The 22,365-nt window shown below is 30.5% G+C and overlaps 1 protein-coding gene across 2 annotated transcripts in view; it reads right to left on the minus strand.

Annotated features, from left to right (window-relative positions):
• Positions 1-1,250: 1,250 nt before the first annotated feature.
• LOC126880425 (ribonuclease H2 subunit A) overlaps positions 1,251-22,365 on the minus strand; it is a 47,146-nt gene continuing 26,031 nt past the window's right edge. For both annotated transcript variants that reach the window (XM_050644270.1, XM_050644269.1), the window contains exon 3: positions 1,251-1,593. In XM_050644270.1, coding sequence (XP_050500227.1) covers positions 1,325-1,593 — 269 coding nt within the window. In that variant the 3' untranslated portion in view covers positions 1,251-1,324. The remainder of the gene's footprint in view (positions 1,594-22,365) is intronic.

A 22,365-nucleotide genomic window follows, 5' to 3' on the forward strand; every position in this document is an offset into this window, starting at 1 on the left:
AAAAAAAAAGTTGATTAATAGCAAGCTGAAAATTTGTTAATAGCTTAACTGTGTCTAGTCGGACAAACTTTGATATACGGGAACACCGGAATTAACTGGAACAGGGGAAGTTTTAATTGTGGAACAGTTTAAAAATTTGGAACGTCATATTACGAAAACGTCCCATGTATTTTGTCGGACAGAACATCCAATTGATTTGTTACCTACCCTTTCATTAAACTCTCATGCAAAAATCAGACTGCTATTACTAATTAACATGATTCCTGTCATTTGACATGTTCTTCGTGTTCCACTCATCAAAATGCCCAGTTGGTGATAAACACCAGTCTGATTTTTGCATGTACTCTGGGCTAATTAGCAAAATACAAGGAAAAGTTATTTACCAGCAATTTTATTGCTGGAATCGAATCTTATTATTGTATGTATTAATAATGCATACCTATAGGTATGCAAAATCCGCAGATAGTGTGCTACTTTTTTTATAAACAAAATGGCGCCCGAAAATAGTGTTTTTCATTTTTTGCTCTATAACTCCAAAGATTTTAAATTTACACCAAAAACACTCAAATAAAAATTCATTGCAATTAAATTCTGCATAGAGACGTGTTTTTCCCGATTCACTTCGACGAAAACTTTCCCCGGAAAAAGCGGATTTTTCCAACAAAATCTTTAATTTTCAACAAAAATTTTAGATAAGTAGTTGTTAATCAATAATTAAATAACTTGGTGATGTAAAAGCCCTTTTCTTATACATTATAATTCCAGAAGCCGATGGAAATTGAATGAACAGTTTAGCAACAATTGAATTGTTAATTAAAAATTTACGGTCGCTATAATAACGACAATAATTATGATGCATAAGAACAACTATGATTTTTTCATAAAAAGACACTATACCTATCTAATGTACTTTACAAAAGTCAAAGTTTGTCCGACTAGACACCGTTAAGCTATTAACAAATTTTCAGCTTGCTATTAATAAACTTTTTTTTGGTACGCAGGATCCAGGTTTAGTACTCCATAGAAAAAAATGTTTCTGACAAGAAATGAAGCTAATTTTGAACAAAAATGTCTATTAGCACTTTTTGTGGAGAATGAACCGTTCTCTGAAACAAAGCTTGAAAATTTTAATTTTTTTACTGATTAATTTAAATGATCAAGATGAATTAGTTCAATAGATATATTGATATAGAATCATTTTATGTAGATGATACTGCATTTTTTTTACAAAGAATGGTAATAAAACAAGATTTTAAAAGTGTAAATTTTTATTTTGATACAAAAAACTGAAAATTATTAACACTAAACACTAAATAATTGAATATTAAAACTCAACTTTTCTATCAAGGCACCTTTGTGTAAAAAATTCATGTCTGGTCTTCACTGTGGGTTTTTCTTTTGTCATTTTAAAGAAAGATGTAATCGAAGTATTATTAACAGGAGGGGATTTTGTGTCATCTACTTCCTCCCATTCCACGTGATATGCAGTCTCCTTAAGTGCATTTTGACTAGTAGACCAACTAAACCTAACTAATTGTGGAAATCCAAAAACTGGATCACAGTGGTCTACGAGAAATTTTTTTGTTACTGGATCTAAAAATAAGAGATACTATGTAATGTTATATAATTATATCATTCGAAAAAACAAAATCGTATGTAAATAGTAAGAAATAAACACACCAAAATATACTACACCAGTTTGTGTCGAAGAATGCAACACTGGGTGACATCAATATACAAAATCTATTTTTTATTGTACAAATATGAGCTAACTAATAAACTCAAAAGTACAAATCCTTATAAACGAAAACATGCATTGTTTCGGAAAAATTCAAACAAGCTTATATTTTTCTAAAACTTTTTTTGTTAGTTTATATACATGTTAAAGTAAAAAGTTCTACTCGCAGATTTGGCCGCTAATTGTTTATTAATTGTTTAAACAATAACAATTGTTTTGTATAAATAATTTTAAAAATATCGTTAAATTCATCATTTTACTTTGATCAAATATGTTTCTATTGTGTTTTTGATTATGCTGAATCCGAATATGGCATTGCAATTTGAAAATTCTTATACAGAAGCTCTTATACAGTATGTCTGCGTACCTAGGAACCACATGGAAAACTTTTCTATTATCAAATTTACGAAAAAATGTTATTCTTCATAAAATGCTGTAGATAGTCAAAAATCTAAAACTCAGATATCAAATTTTATCAATTTTATACGAGTTCTGTCAAAAATATGAATTTCGTTAGAGAGTAAAGTACCTTTATATTCCAGAATATCAAAAAATTATATTATGAAAAGTTGTTTGAAATTAAAAACTATGTTTAAATAATATACAATTACATCATTCTAATCGAAAAAAAAACATTTCAATTTTTTCTCAAATTACGGATACTCATCATCATTTTATTACAATTATGATAACTATTTTATTATCACTTTTACGAAAAAAAAGTTATTCTTCATAAAATGCTCTCCCTGGTCTAAAATCTAGATAAATCTAATTTTATACGAGGCATGTAAAAAATATGACTTAAGAGTTAATTAAGTGCCTTTATTATTCACAATATTTTAATTAGAAGGATGTAATTGAACACTAAAACAAATTTTTTAATTCCAAACAACTTTTCTTAATAACAATTTTCGATATTGTGAAATTTAAAGGTACTTTACTCTTGAGTGAAATTCATATTTTTTGACATACCTCGTATAAAATTAATTAAATTTGATATTTGATGATTGCCTTTTAGATTATATACGATGCAGAGTATTTTATAAAGAATAACTTTTTTTCGTAAAACTGATAGTAAAAAAGTTATCAATAGTTTATTTCATTTATAAAGTAAAATAATTTAGTGCATTTTAAAGATTGCATCCTAAGCTTTATACAATCGCTTACAAAACTGTAATAGATCTGTTCAAACTTGAGTAATACCGTCTTAAGGTGGTGGTAATTCTATAAAACTATGAAGTTTTCAAAAATTACATTTTTTGAGATGTTATATCATTTGAATTAAATTTTTGAGATTTTTCTGAATGAAACATCATTTAGTAAGACGCTTAAAAGGTAAGTTGTGCAAAATTGAGAGTTTTATAAGAAAAATTGTATTAGTTACACATTTTTAAATAATTTTTAAACAAAATTCATGTAAGGCTCACTTTCCGCTCACACCGTACTTATGGCCATACATTTTATTTCTTTCTATTATAACCATAAGATAGCTTAATCATTCTTCTTTCATGTTCAATTGGTAAAATTTCATTTGATCCATTAGTTAAAGATTTACATTAAAATAACTCAACCGTGCACTTCGCCGTACGCTAGTTTACAGTGCGCCAATGTTTGTGAGAATTACTCTGGGCTAATTAGCAAAATACAAGGAAAAGTTATTTACCAGCAATTTTATTGCTGGAATCGAATCTTATTATTGTATGTATTAATAATATAGATATGCAAAGTCCGCAGATAGTGTGCTACTTTTTTTATAAACAAAATGGCGCCCGAAAATCGTGTTTTTTTCAATTTTTGCTCTATAACTCCAAAGATTTTAACTTTAGACCAAAAAAACCCAAATAAAAATTCACCGCAATTAAATTCTGCATAGAGACGTGTTTTTTCCGATTTACTTCGACGAAAACTTTCCCCGGAAGAAGCGGGTTTTTCCAACAAAATCTTTAATTTTCAACTAAACTTTTAGATAAGTAGTTGTTAATCAATAATTAAATAACTTGGTAACGTAAAAGCCCTTTCCGTATATATTATAATTCCAGAAGTATTTGGAAATTGAATAAACAGTTTAGCAACAATTAAAATGTTAATTACAAATTTACGGTCGCTATAATACCGACAATAATTATGATGCATAAGAATAACTATGATTTTTTCATAAAAAGACACTATACCTATCTAATGTACTATACAGAATTGAAATTGGACTATTTAAGCGGCCTCAGGAATATTTTAAAATTATAAACAATTTTTTGGTTTATAAACAAATAGAATATCTCAGAAAATATTAAACTAAATTAAATTGTGAAAACGGTATTCGAAAGACAGCGCCAGGACGCTTCTTTTAAAAGAAAAAACGTTTAATTATGACGAGTGGTTCCTGAGATACAACCGGTCAAAGTTGACCGGAATTTACGGCAAATATATAAACAATAGGATCATAATTTTCAAACCATCACCTTTTTATTTTTGTCCTCTTTCTCCACACCAATTTTCATATCTTTAAAATCCTCATAACATATATTATTATAATAAAAACTATCGATCATACGTGTGAAAATTGCCAAAAATAGCAAAATTCCAATCAAAAATTAGGTTGGAGAAAATGTAACCCCTTAAAGTTCAAAATCGGTATACGTTAACAAAATGCATTTTCTCGGCTTCCCATGGAGAAATTTCCTTCATTCTTTTTTTTGTTCCCTAATAACTCGAGTAGAGCCATCGAACTAACGCATTATTAAATGTCAAACTTGCTTTTCTTTTGTTATAATAGATTAATTTATTTATAAGAACAGAAAATTACATATTTTTTCCAGTTGTAGGCTTTTTTTAGATAAACTTACTACAAGTGTACCTTTTAAGTTAAAAACATAAATATTCTCATTTGAAAGCTGTATACTTATTTAAACAATTTTTATTTAAACGAATTAAAATATTGTGTTAAAATAAATAAATTAATTTATTATAACAAAACAAAAGCAAGTTTGACATTTAATAATGCGTTAGTTCGATGGCTCTACTCGAGTTACTTGGGAACAAAAAAAGAATGAAGGAAATTGCTCCATGGGAAGCCGAGAAAATGCATTTTTTTAACGTATACCGATTTTGAACTTTGAGGGTTACATTTTCTCCAACCTAATTTTTGATTGGAATTTTGCTATTTTTGGCAAGTATCACACGTATTATCGATAGTTTTTATTATAATAATATATGTTATGAGGATTTTAAAGATATGAAAATTGGTGTGGAGAAAGAGGACAAAAATAAAAAGGTGATGGTTTGAAAATTATGATCCTATTGTTTATATATTTGCCGTAAATTTCGGTCAACTTTGACCGGTTGTATCTCAGGAACCACTCATCATAATTAAACGTTTTTCTTTTAAAAGAAGCGTCCTGCCGCTGTCTTTCGAATACCGTTTTCACGACTTAATTTAGTTTAATATTTCCCGAGATATTCTATTTGTTTATAAGCCAAAACATTGTTTATAATTTTAAAATATTCCTGAGGCCGCTTAAATAGTCCAGTTTTAATTCTGTAAAGTACGTTAGATAGGTATAGTGTCTTTTTATGAAATAATCATAGTTATTCTTATGCATCATAATTATTGTCGTTATTATAGCGACCGTAAATTTTTAATTAACATTTCAATTGTTGCTAAACTGTTCATTCAATTTCCATAAGCTTCTGGAATTATAATATATACGGAAAGGGCTTTTACGTTACCAAGTTATTTAATTATTGATTAACAACTACTTATCTAAAAGTTTAGTTGAAAATTAAAGATTTTGTTGGAAAATCCGCTTTTTCCGGGGAAAGTTTTCGTCGAAGTAAATCGGAAAAAACACGTCTCTATGCAGAATTTAATTGCGGTGAATTTTTATTTGGGTGTTTTCGGTCTAAAGTTAAAATCTTTGGAGTTATAGAGCAAAAATTGAAAAACACACGATTTTCGGGCGCCATTATGTTTATAAAAAAAGTAGCACACTATCTGCGGACTTTGCATATCTATATTATTAATATATACAATCATAAGATTCGATTCCAGCAATAAAATTGCTGGTAAATAACTTTTCCCAAAAATGGCCTATTCTCCGATAATCAGCCCAGACTAAATGGTGACTTTAGCGTTATAAATAAAAAATTATAGAAGATACAGATTTAATTTTAGAAAATTCCTTATATAAGGTTTTTTTGTAGAATTTTCTGAATTTTTCAATGGTCAAGTCAGTTTTTTTCATCAAGTCACAAAACATCTAATTTCGTAGTTCATTTGTTTAATAAAGAATGAAGCACCCACTTCTCGAGTAGAACTTTTTGATATGTTGTTTATTAAACATTTCTTAAGAGTAAACAGTAGCGATCAACAGGTAGCAACAAAATATAACTTCGGGGGATAGTATCATAAACTTTAGCAACAGTGGTAATCTTTGACATTATCTAAGATTAATATTTTGACAATATCATAATCGCGCGAAATGGAAGTAATAGAAAACGATTTTATTATTAATAAATAGATACAAATTTTATGTTAAGATAGGTATTTAGAAAAGTATTTGCATGAAATATCTAATAATAAAACAATAATAAATAATCATTTTTTGTTGTGAAGCGAAACAAATTTCGATTTTCGCATAATTTTGGCACGGTTTTTAATGGACTTTTTCTTGGAAGGTTTCAATTTATTTTTAGTTTGATTTACTTTTTCCATTTTGTTAAACTATTGATAATATTTTTAGAATAAAAAATCCTCCTAAAACTTTATATACTCGCATTAGAATTCGAAACATTTTTACGTAAAATATACTTACCTACCTACATATAACTAAAACTCACAATTAACAACAATCTAGTCTTTCAAAGAAGACAACAACTTATACAACAACAACAAATATATAATAAATTAACTATTAATAAACACTACTTTCCTATGAAACAACAAAAACGAATTCTTAAATTAACACACTACTGCACTGAACAGATATCGATAAAAATGACAGAACAGATTAGAGAAAATCTGACGCAGTTTCTCAAAATGACAGTGATAATTTCTCTATGTTGCCTAATCAGTTATTTAGTTATAATATGTTCGATTTCTTGTTAGAAATAAAAAATTTTAGTAGTTCCAAGATTACACAAAATCTAGGAATGGGATAAAAAAGTTTATTTGAAGAAAGTTTATTTTTTTTTCTTCTTATGGCGGTACAGGCTCCATTTTTCAATATTTTATTTAGTTATAGAGTAATTTCCACGTACTAACATATTTCTGAAATTGGGCTCTGTACCGCCATTCTTTATTATATTACGAATATGTGTGCCAAATATCTCGACAAAATATTCAAAATTAGAGCCGCAATCTTGGAACGCGTTTGTTGCTACATGTTGATCGCTACTGTAGCCTCTTAATGAAATTACAAAAAGTTCTATCTTGTTTGATTTTTTCCGAAGTGAAAATCTATATGCACTCCCCTAGTTGTACAAACATGTTGTTTGCAAAAAAAAACAGAAAAAGAAAATTCTTCCAGGACTAATGCTTAAAACTTTATTAAAAGAATTAAAAATATTTGTCGATCGAACGGTCAAGTTGGCTGAGGCGCAGTTGATCGACAAGTTTAGTGGTTCGAATCCCAGCCCGGTCATTTGAAATTAATAAAAGGCCAACGTCGTAGTATAAAATTCAATAGAATATACGACTTGGTCTGGAATAAACTGGCGTCTGATCGGCCTATGAAGGAGCGGTACGGCAAGGGATAAGGGCTTGCGGCTTGGTGATACTCCTCCATATATCCCTACCGAAGGGCGTTGACGGTGTATATTAAAAATATTTCTCTCTTATGGCGCTACAGCTCAAGTCGGGATCTGGCCTCCCCCAGCATCCGCCTCCAAGTATCTCTGTCTACTCTCCTCCAGTTGTCCACCCTCAATATCTCTTTAGCATCGGTTCTCACTTCGTCTATCCACCTCTTCCTTGGTCTTCCTACTGGCCGACGTCTCACGATAGTTCCGCTAAGCGATCTACTAAGTGTTCTGTCGTTATCCATTCTTATAAGGTGACCTGCCCAGCGCAATCTTTGTATTTTTGCATAATTTGCTATAGATAGAGGGTTCTCTGTAATATTAGTATGTCGTGGTTGAACTTTATTCTATATCGTATTCGTTATATTGGTATTATAAATCATTCATTACTAATTCATTCAATGATTTTTGCAATGTTTCCAACAGACCTAATTCTCCGCACTTTAAATGAAGTCTATGAGTTTAAAGGGATAGGTATGGTGAATAAAGAGGCTGAGAATGACAGCCACCATTTCTCGGGATTAAAAAAATGACAAAAACGATGGTTTCATGTCAAGGAAGAAATTCAAAGTGTTCCACACACTTTCAGTCGAAAATCTACTACAGTCTTACTGTAGTTAACCTATTACAGTTTTTATGTCGTCAGTGAGGTAATAGGGAACTTGCATAAATTTTTAAATTCGAAAAAAATGTTATAAATCACAACAGAACATAATTTAAAACATGTATCAAAGATAAAAAATTTTTGTAGGTCTTTCGTTTGGCCCCCAAAGGCGATTAAAAATTCAAATTAAAACAGGTGGCCTAAAACGCGTCGTGACGTCATTCGTTTGTACATTTAAGACCGCGTCCCACCATCAAATAATTTGATCAAACTGGTTTGAGCAAACTGAAAGTGACAGTTAGTGACGTCACATCCTGAGTGTTCATTGTGGATAATAATGAAAAATTTTAATTTTAAATAAAGTACAAACAAGTTAGACAACTCAATACAAAAAATTTGATCAAACTAGACTGATAGTGAGAGCACAGATTTTTAGAATTTCAAAAAAACTGCAATTGTGACGTCACTTTGACGTACTTACTCAAGTACGTCAAGTTTGCTCAAACTGTTTGATCAAATTATTTGATGGTGAGACGCGGCCTTTACATTTTTCCAACAAAGTAAACAGAATTTTAAATTAGACGTTATAAACGTCAGTAGAAAATACATTTATTTGACGTTACAAGTGTTTTAATCGTTTGAACTATTCATAGAAAACTGTAGTTTTACAAAATGGTTTTATTTTCCGTAGTAAACCTTCTTTCCTTTTCTTCAATAACTATATCAAACTCCAATGTCAACAAACTGGTATATATTATTACAATGACATACGATAAATGTTAATAGAATATAAATATTTTTCCTTTATTTCGCGACGAGGTATACCAAAATAGGTGGAGGCCAATAAACTAAAGAAGAAGAAGAATATACCTAATTATAACCATAAACGGAACCATATAGTTAAACTGAGTGACGTCACGGGCCGTTTGGCCTATTTTAAGATACCGAAGACTTTAAATTTGTACTTCTAAGTTATTATGAGTTTTTGAAGCGTGAAATTTTGGAAATCTCATTTTTATACAAAACTGAACATTATTATGTAATAAAAAAATGTGCAAGTTCCCTATTGATTTCCATTGAGACAGTGAGGCAGTTTTGTTGTCGCAACCATAAACACACACGAGCGTGCGCAGTCGCATACTCGTACAAGCACACGCACACATTTTTGCATATACCTAGCAATAGGGATTACTTTCTTGTAGAATAAGGTATATCCTAAAAATCCACAAGGAAAAGAAAAAGTTTTTCCTGTAGTTAGCTGTATACCATCAATCACAAAATTGGAAAAATCGTCACATCGGAAAAGTTGTCACTTTGTTCTTTGACACCTTTCAGAAACATCACTCATTTTGCATTTAGTTGCCATTAAGTCATTGGAATGTAAACAGCTCAATTTGGATCCCACGTGTTGGAAAATTCTTTAGATTACCTTAGGGCATTATCCTAGTTGCCATGTGACCATCATAAGGCATTTTATTAAAGTATACACTTTTAACGCATCTATGCTATATTTAAAGGGTTTTTACCCGAATATTTTTCTTTTGTGGCTCAGCTAGCATCCAGTTTATGTAACGCTGATGATGGTTTGTTATAAAAATCGAAAACGTTTTGTTGTGATGTAGCCGTTTAAAGGGATTTTAATAAAATTGTTATACCTTTTACAAAGGATTTTTCCAATTTTGTATATCCTAAAAGTTTTGGCACAAAATATTTGTTGGTTTTTTTCATGAAGAAATTTATTTAAACATTGACTAGTTATTAAAAATTACAACACAATAGTGTACTAAACTATAATATCTGCTATACTAGACGCAAATTTCTTCCAATATCTGTCATGAGGTTCTATACAGAATTCAGATCAATTTCTCTCAGTGTTTCGTACATTCGCTGTCTTAATATTTCTTCATCTTCGGCTTCCCTACCCCCGTGATAAACTTTATCTCTTGAGTAATGGCATGATGTCTTAGTACAGTAACTGAAGGTTTTCACCTCCGATTTCGTTGAACCTTAATCGATTTTTATGAAAATTGGTCAGTAGTTAGAGGATACCTCAGGAAACAGAAGTGACATGGTGCCAACTTGCGTTTTTAGCCTGGGAATGGATGCCACCTCTTCTTGCGGTGAAAATTATTTTATTAAAAATACCTCATAAATCGATAGAGGAACAAATTCTAATCGAAATTTGTTATATATACATATATTTTTTACTTTATAATATTATATAATTTATATAATATAATATTATAATATTATATAATATAATTATAATACCTTTCGCTACGGGCGGAATATCAGTGCAGTGTTTCCGTAACCTTGGTAGCCATTGTAGTGTAATCACTTCAGATGTGAAATATTTTAATATTTAAAGGGTTTTTCACCCTAGATCAAAGGCCTAGCCCGGTATCCAATTTTATTAAAGTTTTTAATATGTTATATTTCTACAATTACTCTTCTTTGAGGCATTTATAACCTGTAAGACGAAGCTCTGATGATGGCAAGTGCTATTGCCGAAAGTACTTAGCTGATTTTAATAAAGAATTTTTACACACTATCAATTTTTTGAAAACATGTTGCCTGTTTGACCTTCTTTTATTAAGGAGTTAGGCACAAAATCTTGGTCCAATGATATTTAAATATTTTTTTCGAATCCTGAGAAAACTAATAAGTATTTTTGAAAAATTTAAATGCAGAATGAAAGATTACATTATTACCGAGGGCTGAAAGTCTCCGAAAACGTATATAATGTTTATGTTAATAAGTTACAGGGGTGAAAACAAAAGAGAAAATTTAGTGTGAATTTTAATTTCAAATATTTCATTCAAAAGAAAGTTTTTGTTTATTCTAAGAAACTTTCGGCCCTCGGTAATAATTTAATATTTGATTCGGCGTTTCAATTTTTAAAAAATATTTATTAGTTTTCTCCGAATTCGAAAAGAAAATGAATGAATTTTTAAACACTATCAATTTTTTTAAAACATACAACCTGTTGCCGGTTTGACCTTCTTTTATTAAGGGGGTAGGCGCAAAATCTTGGTCCAATGCTATTTAAATGCATTCATTTTTTCCGAATCCTGAGGAAACTAATAGTATTTTTGAAAAATTTAAATCCAGAATGAAAGATTACATTATTACCGAGGGCTGAAAGTCTCAGAAAACTTATATATTGTTTATTTTAATAAGTTACAGGGGTGAAAAAAAAAGAGAAAATTTAGTGTGATGTTTAATTTCAAATATTTCATTCAAAAGAAACTTTTTGTTTATTTATAATTTATATTTATAATAATTTAATCTTTTATTCTGCGTTTAAATTTTAAAAAAATATTTATTAGTTTTCTCCGGATTCACTAAAAAAATAAATGCATTTAAATAGAATTGGACCAAGATTTTACGCCTACGCTTAAGGATTTTTAACAAAAAGTTTTTCTTAATGTTTCCCTGTTCCTTTCTGGGTATCCTCCTTATACTGAATGTGCGAGTTTCCAAATTCATGATTTGACAAATCTAGATACACTTTGAAGCTTTATAACTCAGTTTTCCATAGTCCGGAAGAAAAATGACACAACTCAAAAATGCATAATTCCAGTTATCTTGTTAAATTGACTCTAAAAATCCTATACGAGTACTTGTACCAGGAAATGTGTCATTATCATTTGGCGGTAAAATTAATGTTTTTATTCCGGAACAATGACACTTTTGAGTTATGCTCTCGACATTCGACGTGAATGTATCTTTATTTACCATGAAAACCGTTGTATTTCAAGAAGTGTCCTAGGTATTTTTCGTTAACGTTTAAAAAAGTAACAATATTTTACAAGAAAAGTGACATAACTCAAAATGTTAATCTTCTTTCTTTGTTAAATCAGATACAGTTTTTTTTGTTTTGCTTCTTACACAATAGGGATGTTCACTAATTTTTAAATATAGTTAAATTCAATAGATTATAAGGTATATAAAAACATAGCCATAATAAAACTGTTTAAAAATGTATATTTTTAAGATAAATGAGTTCATAATGTTGATTTTCTTGGAGGCTAGAAAAACGGCTCCCTGCAACGAGGCTACGGCCTGTGACGTCAGTAGTCGTATCGGCTGTGATCGAGGGCTAGTTCTGTATACTTATTTACGAAGTGTATTTGAATGTGTGCAGTTCTTTACGTATTTAATTAGTAAAAAATGAAGCCAAATAAACGGTGTTTTGTTCCTGGGTGTGTAAATACATCGAAAACCAAATCTGACAAGATTTTTATTACCGTTCCAACCAATTTAAAACAGAAAAAGAAATGGTTTGTTGCAGCTAGAAGGGACATCAAGGAAGTGTCAATAAAAACCAAGTTTTTCTGTTGTGAAGATCACTTTATTGTAAGTTATGGATCTTTTCTAAATCAACAGTTTTTAAATTACTCATTTTTACCCAATTCTATGATATGTTTTAAATTTAAGTTAGCTTGCTTTATAAACTAAATTCTAAAAATTCTTAATACAGTCGTATTTTTAACTTCTCTAAATATCTGTTACCATTTAACTGTTATCATTTCAAAGAAAAAAACTTTTTACAAAAATGAAAAAGTACCTATTCATAGTTTATAATCTCTGAATTTGTCGGGACCCCAAAAAGACCGGTGCCCATAAAATAACATAGTAATAATAAAATATTATTTATTACTTGACAGACCCTATAAAGTAGACATCAATTAACTTTGCGGTGAATTGTACCGGGTGTCCCAATAAGAATGGCTCTCGGCCATATCTCAGGAACCGTTTATAGTAGAGCTTTGAAATAAAAAATTTTATAACAAAAGTTGCCTCAGGAAAAGCCTGGAAATTATTTTCATGATTGTGGGACCACCGCTAGAGGGCGTAATTGAATATCAAATATTAAAAAATCTAAATTTTACAAAATTTTCCTAATGAAGGGGCACTGGAAATCCGATCGTCGTATTCTTCATAAAATTCTACGAATATTTGATTTGACAAGTTTAGGTCTACCTTTGGAAATAAGAGGTGGGGGTGAGTGGGAACCTTGTTATGAAAAACTGTCTGTGAGTCCGGTGCTGCTCAATCAAATTTTGAAGACTTGGTCTTGTTGAAGACAGATCTTTTTCGTCAATGTAAAAGTTATGGTTTCGAACCAACTTACTGAGTAATATGCCAGCTAGAAGGCGTTATTTAATTTTTTTTAGAAATCTAGTGTTCCTTGGAAAATATTAAATACAAACATGCATTTTTAATACCATATTACAAAATTAGACAAAATTAGCAACAGAATAGCGAAAACCGCATGTTAATACCTTTTTTCTATCTCGAGATATCTTACAAAACGTTTAAATTTAAAAACATAACTGTTACTGTCACCGGTAAACGAAATAATTCATTAAAAGTAGTGTGCTATGGAAACAACAAAGAAACATTTTCCAGCTGTCAACGTATATTAGGTCTTTTCAACGCTTCTCATTTGTTTCGAGCCTCGTTCATATCTCGTATATTAATATTATACGCGGATTATACGGCATATGACAGAGGCTCGAAACAAATGAGAAGCGTTGAAAAGTCCTATTACAAAGAAATAAAAACAACTATTTAGTGATGACAGAAACGTTCAAATTTTTGCCCATCATTTTCGTTGCAAACATTTACTCTTTCAAGAGTAGATTGAACAGCAGTCTCAATTTCTGCTCTCAATATGCTTTGAATGGCGTTTAGTATTCTCTGGATAATGTATTCTAGAGTAGTATATGATGGGCAACAATTTGAATATTTAGGTCGTCACTAAGTAGTTCTTTTTGTTCTGTGTTATATTTAATTTTAATAGTATTCTTTCTCTTTATATTGTTGTTTTAATTAATTATATTTTTATACGTTGACATCTGGAAAATGTTATTTTGTTTTTTTCCACAGCACACTACTTTTCATTAACTTAGTTTACCGGTGATAGTAACAGTTATGTATAAAATTTACACGTTTCTCGAGATATCTTGAGATAGACAAAAGGTATCGACATGCGGTTTTCGTTATTCTATTGCTAATTTAATCTAATTTTATAAAGTATGATTAAAAATGCATACTTGTATTTAATATTTTCCAAAGAAAACTAGATTTCTGAAAAAAATTAAATAACGCCTCCCAGCTGGCTTATTACTTAGTAGGATGGTTCAAAATTATCACGCTTACATTGAAGAAAAAGATCTGTCTTCAACAAGACCCAGTTTTCAAAATTTGATTTAGCAGAACCGGACTTACAGCCATTTTTTCAGAACAAGGTTCCCACTCACCCCCACCTCTTATTTGCAAAGGTAGATTTAAACTTGTTAAATCAAATATGCGCAGAATTTGATGAAGAATACAATAATCGATTTACAGTGCCCCTTCATTGGGAAAATTTTGTAAAATTTAGATTTTTTTATTTTTGATATTCAATTACGCCCTCTAGCGGTGGACCCACAATTATGAAAATAATTTCCAGGCTTTTCCTGGGGCAACTTTTGTTATAAAATTTTTTATTTCAAAGCTCTACCATTGTATAACTAGACCATAGTAACTCAACCCTATGTCTAATTTTATTGGATTTTATTTGAGACAGTCACTAGATGTCACCACTCTTTCTATCTCAATTGAATAGAAATCTACAAATATTTGTTTAGCTACGCTCTAATAGATGGTGCCACGGTAGCTAAAGTTAGCGTCCATTTTGGTTTCTCTAAATTAAATTAACCAGGGGCCTGATTCTAATTCATTTCGACAGTCGCAATTTCATTTCGACACCGCGCGATTCTTGGGGATATTAACCTTATTATGTTGAGACTGCTCAGAATTTGGGTTGGCGCTTCGGTTTCTTGGATTTTGTTGATAGTCTGGGAAAATTATCGAAAAAATACCATTTTTGGGAAAAATTATTTACCAGCTATTTTATTGCTAAAATCGAATCTTAAGATTGCATATATTAGTAATATGGGGTATGACAAGTCCGCAGAAAGTGTGTTATTTTATTTATAAACAAATTAGCACTCCTAAATCTTCTTTTTTTTTTCAATTAGTGGTCTGTAACTCCTATATTTTTTCCTTTGAGCCAAAAACACTCAAATAAAAATTCACCGTAATTTAGTTCTGCACAAAGTTATTTTTTTTCCGATTTCCTTCAACAAAAATTTTACTCAGAAAATCCGAGTTTTCCCAAAAAATCTGCCATTTTCAATTAAAATTTTAGGGAAGTACCTAATTATTTATCAATAATTAAATAATTGAAGACATGAAAGATTTATTATAGTAGATTATACAGAGGGGCTAAATTATGGAATAAATTCATTTCTTTAAAACGGACGATTTTGGAGCAAAATCCCGAAAGAGGTCGATTTTTATTTTTAAATTACAATTTTTTGGCATATATTTCATACTAGTGACGTCATCCATCTGAGCGTGATGACGTAATCGATAATTTTGTTAATGGGAATAGGGGTCGTGTGGTAGGTCATTTGAAAGGGCGTTTAATTCTCTATTCAGTAATATAAACATTAATATCATTAGGTATTTATACATGGTTGCCAAAAAAAAATTTTGAATTAAATTAATTGGCGCAAAAAGAAGAATGTATGTAATTTATTTAACTCAAAATACATTGTACTGCTGTCAGAAAATAGAAAAAAAGGTTTATTTCACAAATAAACATTTCTTTTCGCTTAAATTAAATCACAAACAGACTCCCTCCTACCTATTGGCAGTTTGAACTTTTAATTTAAGCTAAAAGCAATGTTTATTTGCAAAATAAACATTTTTTTCTATTTTCTGACAGCAATACAATGTATTTTGAGTTAAATAAATTACATGCATTCTTCTTCTTGCGTCAATTAATTTAATTCAAAATTTTTCTTGGCCTCCCTGTATAAATAATGAAACTAATGTTTATAATACTGAATAGAGAATTGAACGCCTTTGTAAATGAGCTACAACACGAACCCATATTCCTATTTAAAAAAATAATTACGTCATCACGCTCGGATGGATGACGTCACTAGTTTGAAATATATGCCAAGAAATTTAATTTAAAAATAAAAATCGACCTGTTTCGGGATTTTTCTCTAAAATCGTCCATTTTAGAGAAAATGAATTTATTCCATAATTTAGCCCCTCTCTGTATATCAGGAGACCGGCGACAATCTAACCAATAGTTTAGCAATAATTAAAATGTTAATTAAAAAATTTCGGTCGAAATAATAACCAGAAAGATTATGATACACCAGAATAACTATGATTTTCATATAAAAAAGCACTATACCTATTCAACGTACCTTACAGGATTGAAATTGGACCATTTGAGCGGTCTCGGGAATGTTATAAAGAAACAATTTTTTGGCTTATAAACAAATAGAACCCCTCAGAAAATATTAGATTAAATTAAATTAAGTTAACGCTGTTGAAAAGAGCACGGCTTCTGTGTCCTTTTCGAAGAAAAACAAATTGAATTGCGAGGAGTGATTCCAGGTATAACCGGTCAAATTTGACCGGCATTTGCGACAGAGTTATAAACAACAGGATTTTAATCTTTGAACCATTAGATACCTTTTAATTCCGGTCTTCTTTGTACATACAAATTTTCATATCTTCAAGACACTCATAACAAAAAAGATTTATGTCACTGTCACCAAATTATTTAATTATTGATAAATAATTACTTCCCTCAAATTTTAGTTGAAAATTAAAGATTTTGTTTGGAAAACCCGAATTTTCCGAAGAAAATTTCCGTCGAAGGAAATTGGAATAAATTATTAATGTGCAGAATTAAATTACTGTCAATTTTTATGTGAGTGTTTTGGTTTAAAGTTAAAATTTTCGGAGTTTTAGAGCAATAATAAAAAAAAAGATTTCGGAGCGCTAATTTGTTTATAAACAAAATAGCACACTTTCTGTGGACTTTGCACAGCTATATTACTAATATAGGAAATCTTGAAGATTTTATTTCAGCATGTCCAGCAATAAAATAGCTGGTAATTAATTTTCCTTGTTTTTTACTAATTTTCCCAGATTATTACCTCACATCTTTCATTGAGTTGATGATTCATGTTGTGGACATTCTCAATTATTATATTTCTAATTTAATACTATTCTATCTAATTCCTCAAAACAAGCAAATTTCAATTAAACCCAGCTATATTATAATACCTTTTGATTTAGTTTTCCTTGCAAGAAATAAACAAAACACATCTAAACTAAACCTAACCTCGCTTTTGGCCATTCATTCATCTCCGTGTCAAATAATTTCGACAGTCGCCATCGCCATATTGAAAGCGACTTGTTTAGTGTCGAAATTTGATTTAGAATCAGGGCCCAGGGTTGCAATATCTCTTAGACAGTGACACAGTAACACTACTACTAGTGGCAAGTGTATTTACACCTTTTAGTGTTTCCATGCAGAATATAGTGTTTTCCGTATAGAAAATCTATAAAATCTTCGAGGTAAGTAAAATATTATTTAAATCCTACGTTTTTAAAATTCAAATAAAAAAATTACACATGAAAGATTGTAAGTAAGGTAAAGGAAACGGAGTAAAATGAAAATTTTGACGCATGTCAAAATTTTCAAAGTGTTTCAAATATATTCATTTTTTAAGATTCCTGAGAAAACTAATAAATGTTTTTGAAAAATTAAACGCAGAATTAAAAATTACATTATTACCGAGGGCCAAAAGTTCCTGAAAACTTCTATAATGTTTATTTTAATAAGATACAGGGGTGAAAATAAAAGAGAAAATTTAGTGTGATTTTTAATTGAAAATATTTCATTCAAAAGAAACTTTTTATTTATGCTAAGTGACTTTCGGCCCTCGGTAATAAAGTAGTATTTAATTCTGCATTAAATTTTTCAAAAATGCTTATTAGTTTTTTAGGATTCGAAAAAAAAAAGAATTCATTTAAAACACATTGAAAATTTCCGTGTTCCACATTGAAGTGTTCCGTTTCCCTTAAAAAGTAACTCATTTTGTTTTCTTTCTTAAAAAATTATAATTTTTAAACTTTACACAAAGATTCTTTTTTAAACAATGGTAATATATATAAATGATTCTTATATATTAGCGTATTTTAAGGCCATGGGAGCAAAATTTCGTGATAATGTGTTTTAAAAGCAATCATTTTTTTCGAATCCTGAGAAAACTAATAAGTATTTTTGAAAAATTTAAACGCAGAATGAAAGATTGCCTTATTACCGATGGTCAATAGTCCCTAAAAACTTCTATAATTTTTATTTTAATAAGTTACAGGGGTGAAAAAAAAAGAAAATTTAGTGTGATTTTTAATTTCAAATATCTCATTCAAAACAAACCTTTAGTAAGTTCGTTAACGGTACAATATTTCAAAACCTCTAAATTTTAAAGAACCGCTTGGATTGACAAATTTTTCACACACATAGCTAACAAGTCAAAGAAAAAAAGTGATATTGTACCGATGTGTGCTTTTGCCCTGGGGTTGTGTTTCACCCCTTTTAGACGGTGAAATACTATATTATGTCCAATATAAGTCCTGAAATTAATAAAATGATTAATTTTAAGCAACCCTGTTCTATAGAGTTTTTTCATTAATACTCTTCTAGTTATTTGCTAGTGAATATATTAGTGCAGTCACTGTAGGTGGATATGAGCTATTACCTCCGATCTCCGATTTCGTTGAACCTCCATCGATTTGCATGAAAATTGGTTAGTGGTTAGAGGGTATCTTAAGAAACAAAGGTGACATGGTGCCAACTTGCGCTTTTATTCTGGGGGTGAATGCCACCCCTTCTCGTGGGGTGAAAATTATTTTATTAAAATTGACCCCATAATGCGGTAGAGCGACAAATTATAAGCAAAATTTGTTATATAAAGTTATTAAAATAAGTCAAAACTTTTTGAGTTATTAAAGATCAAAGATTTTAATTTTTCGTGAAAGAAATATGCAGGTTTTTAACCGATTTTTCATAATAATTCAAAAACGATAAGTTTTTACAAAAAAGTTATTCTTACCAAAATTGAAGCTAATAAAAAATAAAATTAACTCTTTACTAGAAAAACCTTTTAATTTTATGTAACTGAAAGTGATTTATAAGTAATTGTATTTTATATTTTTTTCGGTGAGTACCCAAATCTAAGTATTCAAGCTTAAATAACGGGAAAATGCTGCATTTTATAACATATAATATATATTTTATAATATGTATAGCTCAACAGGCCTTAGAGGCCGATGGCTTGGAATTTCTCCCCGGTTTTTCTCCATTTTCTGCTGTCCATGGCAGTTCTCCAATTTGATATCCCGATTGTTTCAGGTCTTCCTTACATGCTTCTAGCCACTTTTTCCTGGGTCGTCCTCTTCTCTTCTTTCCTTCACCTCTCAGCAGTGAGTTATTTGTCCACCTTCCGTCAGCCATTCTCGCAAGATGACCTAACCAATTCTCTTTGTTCTGACCATCTGGCTTATTTCTGGTTTCCGGTACAGCTCACTGATGTCTGCATTTGTTCGTCTCCTCCAAACGTCTTCATCGTTTTTTACTCCCCCGAATATTTTCCTTAGGACACTCCATTCCCAGATGTTCATCATATTTTCTTGATTTTTGTTCATGACCCATGTTTCTCTCCCGTAAAAAACTGTGGGCTGGATCACTGTTCGGTAGAGTTTTAATTTTGCCTTTCTGGAGATGTTTTTGGCTCTTAGTAGTTTGTGTAGGGCTCCGACTGTCTTTCTTCCTCTTGAAATTCTTTTTTCAATTTCTTGGCTTTCTTCCCCTATTTTGTTAGCGTTACTCCTAGATACTCAAACTCCGTCACCTTTTTAAAGCAATACTTTTTATTCTCGTTGTTTGTGGTAATTTTCAGTTGTGCGTATCTTCATCTGCGAGGTCTGTCCCATTTCAATATACTTTGTTTTTTGCTCATTAATTCTCAGTCCCTACTGCTTAGCCTTTACTTCAAAGAATTTGAAAATCCTCAGCAGTTCCCTTTCCGTTCTTGCCGTTAGCACTACATCCTCCGCAAAGACCAGAACCTGGTTTCTGCTGTCAAAGAGCATACCTTTCGTTCGTATTCCACTCTCTCTCATTATTGACTTCAGCAAGAAATTGAAAAGTACTGTGGACAGCGGATCTCCCTGCTTTAATCCCCTTTTAACTTCAAATTTTCCTGATTGGCTTCTTTCTATCCTTACTCTATTTTCGGTCTTCACTAAGGTCATTTTAACGAGTCTGATCATCTTTTCCGGAATTCCAAGCTTTTAAATTTTTCGAAAATAATTATTAGTTTCCTCATGATTTAAAAAATTAATGCATTTAAAACACATGAGTGCGAAATTTTGCGCCTATGCCCTTAATTATTAACATCATGAATCCCTTGAATATGCCATTTGGTATGTTACAATTTTAATGAAGGTGTTTTTGAATTTAATTGAAATTATTCGTGATACCAAAAATCTCAGAGTAAAAAACTGTATGTTTTGCATTTTTCAATATTTTGAATATTTTTATTTTTTTGTAAGACAATGGTTAAGATATGCCTGTCCAAAATTTGCACACACTCGTGATTAGTGACTCGTTCAAACTCTTTTAATTATAGCATGCTACAGCGTTTTTAAAAATAAGTTTGAACCTATGAAACTTGCGGATCATATATAAACAATACATTATAAGTAAATTAACCTCAATATGAAATTTTAATTGCACACGTTTATCTCTATTTGAACAAACTTTTCATGCAAAATCATTATTAAGTTTATTTTTAATTTTGTTATAGTAACCTAATTCTATCTAATTTTGTTAAACTTCGAAGGTCGTCCGTCCAACTCATCTGCGGTCTTCCTCTTTTTCTTTTCTATTCCCATGGTCGCAAGTGTAGAATTCGCTTATTCAATCTTCCATCTTTTTGCCGCAGAGAGTGGCCGACGAAATTCCATTTAAGTTGTGCAACCTGTCTTCATACATCGTACACCTTTGTTTTTCTCTCATCCATGAGTGTCTTTTCCTGTCTTTAAGACCGATACCCAGCATCTGTCTTTCCATTGCTCTTTGTGTTTTGGATATTCTGTCAATGTTATCTTTTGTGAAAGTCTATGTTTGTGAGCCATATGTGATAACTGGTAATATGCACTGGTTGAATACTTTCGTTCGCATATTATTGAGGGTACTTTTTATGCTTTAAAAATATACATAATGATAGTTTGATATTTTGAATATAATTGAATATACACTCACCGGCAGAGAAAACGGGCACCCCAAAAATGTGTCATTTTTAATGTCTTGTATTTCCTAAACCTGATGTCCGATTTAAGTAATTTTTTTAATATGTTATAGCCTTATTTTTTATCAATATCGCTGTAATAATATTGTTGCTATACATTGTCATTGTATACAGGGTGTACGAATCAAACTGTGTTTTTTTCTCAAACTTTGGAACACCCTGTGGAATGTTCTAGCTTTTATAAAATACTAAAATTAAATCCCAACTATAGCCACAGATTTTCTTAACATTCTGTTTTTTTATTCATTCGCTTATGTTGGATAATAAAAAAAGTTAGGCACTTTAACAACTACCCATGTTTTTCGTCAATACAGGGTGTTTTTCAATAAGTACGGCAAGTTTTAACGGGTAATTCTGCATGATAAAATAATGACAGTTTGCTTTATAAACTTATGCCCGCAAATACTTCGTTTCTGAGATAGGGGGTGTTGAAATTGTTCTTACAAACTGACGATTTATTTATTGCTCTAAAACGGTTTGTGATATGCAAATGAAATTTGGTAGATTTTAAGAGCTAGTTATTGCGCATTTTTTGGCATACAACTGAGAATTTTATATTCACCATTGGCGTGCATACGGGATATATCTAAAATATTTATACCCGTATGCACGCCAATGGTGAATATAAAATTATTAATTGTACGCCAAAAAATGCGCAATAACTACCTGTTAAAATCTACCGAATTCCATTTGCATATCACAAACCGTTTTAGAGAAATAAATAAATCGTCAGTTTGTAAGAACAATTTCAACACCCCCTATCTCGGAAACGAAGCATTTGCGGGCATACGTTTATAAAGCAAACTGTCATTATTTTATCATGCAGAATTACCCCTTAAAGTTTGCCGTACTTATTTAAAAACACCCTGTATTAACGAAAAACAGGGGTAGTTGTTTAAGTGCTTAACTTTTTTATTATCCAACATAAGCGAATGAATCAAAAAACAGAATGTTAAGAAAACCTGAGGCTATAGTTTGGTTATAAT

This window comes from Diabrotica virgifera, chromosome 2 (assembly GCF_917563875.1).
Source record: "Diabrotica virgifera virgifera chromosome 2, PGI_DIABVI_V3a".
Taxonomy (NCBI): Eukaryota; Metazoa; Arthropoda; class Insecta; order Coleoptera; family Chrysomelidae; genus Diabrotica; species Diabrotica virgifera.